Genomic DNA, 9,358 nt, shown 5'->3' on the forward strand with positions numbered 1-9,358 from the left:
TTGTTGTTGTTGTTGTAATCCTATTAAAACGCCAGCAAGCTACCTTTTTGCTAGTTGTCCTGCACCTACAGCTTTGCTCCAGCTCCTGCTGTTTCAGCTGCTGTCAGGCTCGCCTTTGTTTGTTGTTTCATTTCAATTCGCCGAAACAAAGACTTAAAGTGCTCATTCACCTGATTTTCTGGTTTTAGTTTGCTGGCGACCCTCCCCCCCGCCACTGCGGTGGCGCAACACTCTTTGCTTTCAGCTCGGACCCAGGAGCAGCTAAAGCGTTCCCTCCCCGGCCATAGTTCGCATGTTTATTTAAACCAAAACCAAACGCCTGCCTGCCCTTTGTGCGTTGCTGTGTCTGGCTGTGGAATTGTTCAGATTAAATAGGCCTCCATTTAGCCGCGGCTTTTCCCCATTCGATTCGTTGATGATGGAGTTAAGTATGTGCATGACACACTTTTCACACTGGATAAACTTAGTTGAAGCGCCTGAAGTGGCATTGGGCTGGGCAGCAGCAGTAAGCCTTTAAATAAGCTCATTGATTGATGATCGGATTAAAGTTTGTTTTCAAATATTACATCTGACTTAATGTACGTTCTGATTTCAAGTGGGAATCGTGAATAATCCACAATCAGCGCATGGCAATGAGCCCTAAAGTAGTCTGATCCTGTGGCAGTGGTGGGTGGGGGGTGGGGGGAGTGCCATCTCAATCCGTTCACCTTGCTGGCTGCACATAAAAATCTCAAGGATTTTATGTGGAAAGCAATAAATTTGAGCATAGCTCACACAACGTTACTTCCGCTATTTATGGCCGTTGCCAGCAACAGTTTCCATATGCTGGCTGGGCATATGCTGGCCCCTCCACCCGATCACCCGATAGCACCATGCCACGCAGCCATTTTCAATATCCTTTAGCCGCCCCCAGACCCTCGCATCGCTGTTTTATTTATTGAAATATTCGCGTAGCTCTTGCAAAAGTTTTAAGCCATTTCGATTGTGTCCTTGAAGCGCAAGGCGCTGGGCGCTGGGTGCGAAGGCGCCTTCGCATTGTTTCCTTTTGGCCCGTAGGCGGAGACGCATGACAAGGCCAAAGTCCTTGACCCCCGGCTGGGAGGGAAATATTCCCATTCGAGTGTAGCCACATCCAGACAAATTGTCGTAAAAACTCAGCAATAATCGTCAGCATCAAGTCAGTCGATTGGGTACCCAAGCCCAAGCCCAAGTCAACCCCACCCCGACCCCAACAAATATTGCATTCACTTTGGCCTAATAGAGAAATCGCCGTAAATTCTGTTGCCACTCATTGTGCAGATCTGGGCACGTCTGTGTGGCAGCTATTGATATATTTGGCCGGCAAAGAAATCACGTATTGGCCATGTTGCAGGGCAGGACAGGACAGGACAGAACAGGACGTATGTTTACGGCTGCATCTTGAAACTCTTTAAACCATAAATAGCCAAAGAACTTTCTCATTTAGCTGTTGGCCATAAAAGTAAGACCCCACCCATCGCGAACGGGGTTGTAGTTATCTATTGCCAAATTTTCCACACGTTTCTGGATATTTACGATGCCTCTCACAGGACACACTCGTCAGCAAAAGTGTGCAGCAATTGTGGGGCACTAAAAGTGTTCTCTCTCATTCGTTAGTTGGGGCAAAGTCTTTCTCTCTTTATATTTTGGAAGAGCTTTGCATACCTGCTGCTGGCTTTTGGCAATTTGTGGAAGAGTGTAATTGAAATGGGCGCCGTTCGCAACACGAATTCAATTGAAAATGCAAACAAATCAGAAAGCGGCAGAGGCACGACATTAGCGCTGCTTCTGCTGCTGCTGCTACTTCCTGCCCCCAACGCCAAAAGCTGCCCAAATGGCATGAAACTATGTCGATGGCCGTTGTCACTGTCGATGATGTCGGCATGGTCTGAGGATGGGGCTGGTGCTGGGGCTGGGGCTTAACCTCGGTCTGGTACTAAAGCCGAGTCTGAGTCTTGCCGGAAGCCAAACGCAAAACATTTCTAATTTCAGTCCTGATGTTGATGAATGGCAATGGACAAGAGCAGGTGGCAAGAGCAGTGGCGGCCACGTTCACGTCCACGGAAGCGGCTAAAATGCGACAACAAGCTTGGTGGACAGCCAGACAGACAGGCAGACATACAGCGGGAGAGACGCACAAATAGATGTGGACACGGAAGCGGCGACGATGGGTAGCTAAATGTCAATTGTCGGGGGGCAAAACTTTGCCCAATGGGAATGGGAAATAGGAGTGTGGGAACCGAGACCATCATTTGTCCAGGACGCCTCGCGGTGACATGCTGTAGATACGTCAGCGCGGGACCTCAGCACTGGGGAATGGATCGATGGGTGGTAACGGTGGGGCGGAGGTATGGTGAGTTGTCTTGAAAATTTCGCATGGCTTTGGCACGCATTGTTGGCGGCTTGTTATGGATTCGGTGTGTGGCGCGTGTTCAGCTGTTGTATATCCTATACCGGTAGAGATATCCGAGAATACCCGGGGAACAAAATCCATGAGTTTGTCAGCAGCAATTACCGTTGATCTCGAGTGTTTTTTATCGCCGCGTGTCCTGTCCTGTCCTGTCTCGTTGTTATGACATCGGTTGGCACGTATTCCCACGTCCAAGTCATCGCATTCAATTTGCTTGATTTTATTTCCGCTTCCTTTTTGCACTGCTGCCCTGTGCTGCCATTGCGCCCATAACGGCGGCTGGCAGCTAAAAGGACGAATAATGGCAGCGAAACTCTGGTCATTCGATAGTCGATTTCCATTTGGATTTCGTGTCCTTCCCCCCCCCCAAAAAAAAAAAAACGTATCTTTGATTTCTCTCGTTGCTGCTGCTGCAACTGCAGCTTAAGTGTGCAATTTGATTTGATTTTTGCCCAATTTTTGAACAGGTCCTTGAGGCCCACAGCCAACCATTGCGCCATGCCCCCCACCCAAACTCAGCCCAGCCCAGCCCACACTTCTGTACGACCTTGTTTGGCACTAAAACTGCCACAAAATTGACATTTTGTTTAATATTCTCGAGTGTGTTTTGTGCTGTGTTTTTCGTTGCCTGCAGCGAAAATGCTGGAACTGGAACTGCTCCTAGTTCTGGTGCTGGTACTGGTACTGGTACTGAGGATACTGTCAGTGCAGGCAGGGCAGCCAGGATGTGGGCCGTTGTGTCGATTGTGTTTGTGTTTGTGCAGCAGCAGGATATGAATTGCCGGGCGATTGGCGTAGAATTGCATTCGAAACTGTGCCACGTGGCCAATCGTTGTTAGGGGGGCTGGGGCTATGCACTCTCCCGATACCATTTTGGGATACCCAACGATTGTTGTTAGTGAAAAAACTGTCAGTGTGTAATGCAATACAATTTGACCCGAATGCATGTTATCGTGTTAAATATTTTAGCATGTGCATAAAGTGGCATAAATCAATCATGCTTAACCCATTAATGTCGGTTCGAATCGGCGCTGAAATTAAATCTGATCAAATGTGGAAAGAACTGCTGCCTACACATCCATATGGCATGTCCCTGTTTCAGCCAGACTCACTTAGCAGTCGTCGCCTTATTAGTCCAACAATCTTCGCTTTTGGGAGGAGCACACGCAATGACCTGCGTTTAGTCCTTGGACAAGATGACAACCAATGTCTGAGGACACTTTCGGGGACATATTCGTGTGGGTCGGGTCGGGTCGGTCGATTTTGCTTTCACTTTCAGCTGTCGTACCGCCTCCAGTCCATGAAAGAAGAGACATTACACAAAACAAAAAATAAGAGAAAACTGGCAGCTTAAATATGGCGGCAGGATTCCATTGTCAGCGCCTCCGAAATCCGCAACTATTTCATTTCATTTAATTTGATTTATTTGCTGTATTTTTATTCTGTTTCGGTTTTTGCCTCTGTTCGTGGGCTTCCCCACTCAATTTTTGCTGTGGAATGCAGCTTAGGAACGCCCCCATTCGGAAGCAGACCTCCTTGGGGCACATAATGAAAACACAAATCCAAATTCGGTCCTTGAGATATGCTCTAGCGCCACGTCCTTGAGCCATAAAGCCTACACACAGCATGAATGGCAAGGGGGCGGAGGCGGAGGCGTTTTGTGTGTGTTAACAACAAATGGGAGAAAAAGTATAATTTCTAGCCCCACCATTAAAGCCATAAATTGAGGTAGTACCAGAGAAAAAAGGTCTCAGTGCCACATTGAAAAGAATTAGGAGTTCTAAGTTGAAGAGTTGCTTCTAATTATAATTTAATAGTTCACTCAAAAGATAAGCGGACAAATTATAGTTTATTCCCATGGAAAAGCGCTTAAACAATTTAGTTTGATTGAATATTTTCGTCCTGCTGCGACCTGTTTCTCTTTCAAGTTTATGAAGTGTGTGGCATTTTTTCCACATTTTTCAGGGCCCACAGAAAGAACCTTAAATTCCAAGCAAGTTTGCCCCCAGCTAAAGAAACTTTGAACGCATTTTTTTGTGGGATCTTCGTGGTCTTACTTGGGATATAAAATCAATGCCATCAAGCAACGGACAGACATACACCACACCACACAACTGACTTTCGGGCCGCTTAATAACATTACGCATACGCCACGTATGCACACATGAACAGCTTCAGCTTCAGCTACAGCATCGCCTGCTCTCCAATCTTTTGAAAGGTTTTCGGTTAAAATATTTTACATATTTTTAACGCACAAAGTATGTAATGTTGAATGCGAAGCCTGCCGGGTGCCCGGAGGCGAGCCTCTCTGTGTGTGCCGTGGCTGTGTTGCGGAAGGATTACTAGAGGGGGAAAACTGTAGGGTGAATCGGTAGTCATTGTTGGCTGGGTCATAAGAATTCCAGATAGTTGATTATTTCATTGTGCTTTAGTGTTGTCAGTCTATTGATTTCTTCAGCTACTTGAAATGCATGAAATATTTATAACTTTCAGTCATTTGGTTTGAATGAATACGAATAAAGGATTCGTATTATGATCAATTTAATCATCAGATTGAAAGATTTATGCCAACGATAAATAATAATTTGTTTATTTTATTAGTTCCCAAGCAACCCTTTTGTTTAACCTTAAATCAAAATGTTACAGAATTAGTTTAATTTGTTTATCTAACACACATAACACACAATTAACCTTTTTTGTTGTCATGGAAGAAACTGAAGACACCGAAGAAAATGTCGTGCAAGCCAGCTCGCGACGATCCACACTGACCACACGCTCACCACGTGCCACACAGTATCAGAAAACTATTGTAAAATATGAAATTCCCGTTATAAGTACACATTCAGAAGTGCAACTACGAAGACTATGTAAGCGTCACGAGTGTGACGAGAAGTTTATTGGTGACTTTGACAGCGGTGCATACGACAATGAAAATGTGTATATGCGCAGAGATAAAAATCCAGATGCACGCGATATCGATGATCAGAATCCCAGCTATACTAAATTCAAAAATCCCCTGTAAGATTCCTTAACATATCGTTAATTTAATATTTTCTAATTAAACATAATTTGGGTACAGGGAAGCGGAATGTTTTGCACGATATACGGAAACTGCAAGGAAGTATAATCGGCAATTTAGAAGGGAGATAAGGAAACTAATTGACTATCAGGGTTCCGCCCTCGAGGCAGCCTATCTGGTGCGGTGAGTCATGGTATCTATCCTTTTATACTTAAATTATTCTACATGTGCATTTTGTACTTCTTTATAGAGTGACAGCGTATACCACTTTGTGGCCACCTTATCACAATGAAACGGAAATATTCAGTACATGCCGAAAATTCTATCGTTTGACACCAAAAGAACAAAAGAGGCTCACACAAATTACTGGCATGCCGTATTCGAAACACTATTAGATCAAAATTAAAATCAAATATAATTCCATAAATATGAAAGTAAGCTGCTTCACTGATTACGGAGTCAAACTTGGGTTCCCCTTTTTTTTTTCTTACCAATTTATTGCTGTCCAACTGTCTGGTGGAGTCTCCAGTATTTATTGCATTAATATTCGTACTTCAGTGAAATGCAAAAGAAATAAACAAATTGCACAGACAAAGATCCCAGAGCACACAGACAGAACAGAGCGCATTGCAATGCAAAATGTCGCAAAGTTCTCGCCGAGTAGTAGACACCAAAAAAGAAAAACTTGAATATTTTTACAATTATAATTTATAGAATAGTTGGTAGTTTATTTGCCACACAGTCAAGAGTGGCGAGGAGCAGGCAAAGGAGTGGCAAAAAAACAGTAACATAAATTCAGGCACAGATACATTCACAAGTATTCACGGTATATTCGATCTGCATAAACAGTTTCCATTTCCTGGGAAAGTCATTTACATTGCAAGTATTGGGTGGAGATTCAACATGGTTTGGTTTTCTCTGCTTTTATGCAAAACTACGCATAACTTTCGGGGAGGAGTCACGGCGTCTGGGTTCCAACCCTGGGATTCATGGATCCATGGTCCGAGTCAACATCAACGCGACCACAATGCTGGCCGGTGCGCGGTGGTCAGTCTGTCATTTACATTAAATATTAACCCAAAATGTTGATAACTCGCACACATTACAAAGCGTGTCGGGGTCCTTTGAGAGCGGGGGACAAGGAAGAAGAAGAGCGGAAGTTGTATATAAAAAATAAAAATGAATTCCTTTTGGGGGGGTTTTATTTTCGGGTAAAATAACAAAAATAAAGCAGACAGTGAGAGAGAGAGAGAGAGAGAGAGAGAGAGGAAAAGAAGAAAGTCCCAAATTTTTCACTTCACTGAATTATTCATGAATGCAATTTTTAGCCACAAATAAAATATAAGCAAGCGAAGAAAAATCGTGGGTGTGGCATGCAGCAGGCACCAGGCACCACTACTGCAGCTGTGCCCCGTTGTGTCGTTCGCTGTCGCCTCAGACGACGGTGCAACATTTAGTGTAAATTAAAAGGGGAGAGGCAGAAGATGAAGTTGAAGGCAAACGAAATTGTGCATGAACTTTTGTGTGAATTATGAAGTCTGTTGTCACATTTGTGCCACAAATATTTGCAAATTTCCCCGTACTGTGCTTAATTTTGTGGAAATATTATATATATTTTTTTTGCGATAGAATTTGAAGACATATTTGATATATTTCCAATCGATGGGATTATTTAAAGCATGGCAGAGAAAATCTGTAACGAATCGTATTAAAAACATATCAATAGCCCTACGCCAAAGTGTTTTTCCCTAGAAACTTTTGGCTCGCTCAACAAAAAACTTTGTCATCGAGCATTTAGTTCGGTTTCACCCGCAACTTTTCAGTTTTGCGGCAAGTTGAAAATTTGAATTTCAAATCGGCCTGCAGATCGCTCTTACACCCACGCCACCCCTCTGGACTGATACCAACTTGTACTCAATGGAACCGGGCTGACAAATGACTTTCAGCCAGAACTGCAGTGGCAAAGTGTGCACCATGAATGACATTTCGGAGCCAAAAGTTTTGCAGGTGTTAAATACGTTTGCATTGGTGTCAGCAATCCATGGCGCGGGAGGGGCTGGGCATAAAAACAAACACGGAAATCATGCACAGCATAAGCACCCATCCGCCTCGAACTTCTTCTTTGGGGGGCATCAAACAACCCGCGAAGAGCCATTAAAATAATCGCTGCAATAACCGCATTTGGTACAATTTCCAGTAGTCTCCTCGCCGCTCTCTCTTTTGTCTTTAGTCTTTTACCTTTTGGAAGTCAACAGAGTGAGGAATGGGGGAATGCAGCAATGGTGATGGCGAAATTTGCATGCATAAGTTATGCGGAGTTTTGGGCTGTGGGACGAGCAGCAGCAAACGTAACATATTGACACAGTAAACTGCTTAGATTGTCAAAGTTCGAGTGGAGCTTTCGTTTGCGACCTGCATCCTTCTGCATCCTCTTGCATCCGCTGCATCCCGGCGGCAGTAAGCACTAAGCAGCGGCAGTTTAAGGTGCATTCAAGTTTTTGAGAGTGCGCGCAAACAGTTGATACAAAATCCTAAAGGGATTGCGTTGCATATTTCTATCTTTGGGTCGCTTTCCATACATTCTCTGCTCTGCTCTGCTCTACTCTGCCCTGCCATGTGTGTGTGTGTATTTGTGTGCCAAGCATATGCATTGAAGCCAAGTCAGCAGCATGTGTGTGCTTCTTGTAACTCTACTACTACAGCCAACACACACGCCACACACAGAGGCAATGTATCAGCCAGCAGTGAAAGAAAATCCATGCCGCTCGGTTTCTCTTTTTGCCATAATGCATCCTCGCTGGATTTTGTTCTTACTTTCGTGGGACCCGAGAGAGAGTGACAGAATGTTTGCCAGAAAAGCGCCATTTAATCCACTGATTTGAGGTGGTTCGTATTTGTCATTCACGAGAGCAAGCAATTGGCAGAGCGAAGCATGCGCAGAGCCAACCCAAGAGAGAGAGCGGAGAGCCTACTCTAAAATAATGGGATATTTCATGTTCTGGATATACTTGGATTAACGAGTATCAGGAACTCCCTTAAGGAATGCTAATCCCAATTAGTGGAGAGGTCTAAATCTATGTAGAGCATCCAACTGCAAAGATAAGTAATAGCTTACCGTTGCAACATAGTAATAAAATAAAACCTTATTTCGTGCTGTTTGCGCTCCCAAAAAAACAACTTCGAAAAGCGGAGAAAAGTTTCCCCTCTCTGGGTACGAATACTGGGAACATATTCCACCCCTCCATTGGAACTTTATCAAATCCTAACAAGTGCCATGCCCCAAAAAACATGCTCTCCATCGAAATGAGAGTCCTCTGGCAGAACTCTCTTGGTGTAGGTCGTAAACAGCTGCAGCTGATGCGGTCGCCTGGGTTCTTCTTCGGTTGCCAGCAACAACTTAGATGGAGTGTACGAAGCGGGGTGGAGTAGGGCTGTCCACTTTAACGAGCGCACCTGACCAACTGCAGCTTATGTGTTCAGGTTACTTTACCCTCCTACACACACACACAAAGACACACACACAAACACCCATACGAGTGAACTCTTACGGGAAGAAAGATTTATATTTTGTCACACTTACTTCAAACGACTTTGGCTGCCACTTGTTCTGCGGTCTATGGCAGGATGAAGATGGAGATGGAGAAAGAAGGAAAGAGAAAGGTTAGAGAGAGAGAGCGCTTGATTTTCGTACCATTGGTTGTTCCATCGTCCTGCCATCAGGCATCGTCAACTATATCGTTTTGGTCGCTCCGTCCTCAGTCCTCTGTCCTATGTCGCTCTGTCCTTTGGGACTGCAGTCAGCAACATTTACTTGGCTAGCATTACCTTTCAGCTCTGGGGCCGTGATGGAGCACCCAAACAGGCAGCAGTTACTGCACGATGGCCACGTGAGTCACGCGACCTTCTCTGGT

General features: G+C 44.6%; 1 protein-coding gene across 1 annotated transcript; it reads left to right on the top strand.

The window, feature by feature from the left end:
* The first annotated feature begins 5,030 nt into the window (after positions 1-5,030).
* On the top strand, positions 5,031-5,901 carry LOC111073729. The gene is made up of 3 exons (XM_022366201.2): positions 5,031-5,446; positions 5,508-5,630; positions 5,698-5,901. Exons 1-3 carry the CDS (start codon positions 5,133-5,135, stop codon positions 5,840-5,842), a joined length of 582 nt encoding a protein of 193 aa, XP_022221893.2. The 5' UTR covers positions 5,031-5,132; the 3' UTR covers positions 5,843-5,901.
* Positions 5,902-9,358: the final 3,457 nt, after the last annotated feature.

This window comes from Drosophila obscura, unplaced genomic scaffold, assembly GCF_018151105.1.
Source record: "Drosophila obscura isolate BZ-5 IFL unplaced genomic scaffold, ASM1815110v1 contig_4, whole genome shotgun sequence".
NCBI classification, from domain to species: Eukaryota; Metazoa; Arthropoda; class Insecta; order Diptera; family Drosophilidae; genus Drosophila; species Drosophila obscura.

Excerpts from the sequence above, each read along its gene's own strand:
- LOC111073729 (XM_022366201.2), top strand. The coding sequence starts at position 5,133 with ATGGAAGAAACTGAAGACACCGAAGAAAATGTCGTGCAAGCCAGCTCG. Across the intron at positions 5,447-5,507 it reads ACTAAATTCAAAAATCCCCT|GGAAGCGGAATGTTTTGCAC; the intron begins GTAAGATTCCTT and ends ATTTGGGTACAG. Across the intron at positions 5,631-5,697 it reads GAGGCAGCCTATCTGGTGCG|AGTGACAGCGTATACCACTT; the intron begins GTGAGTCATGGT and ends ACTTCTTTATAG.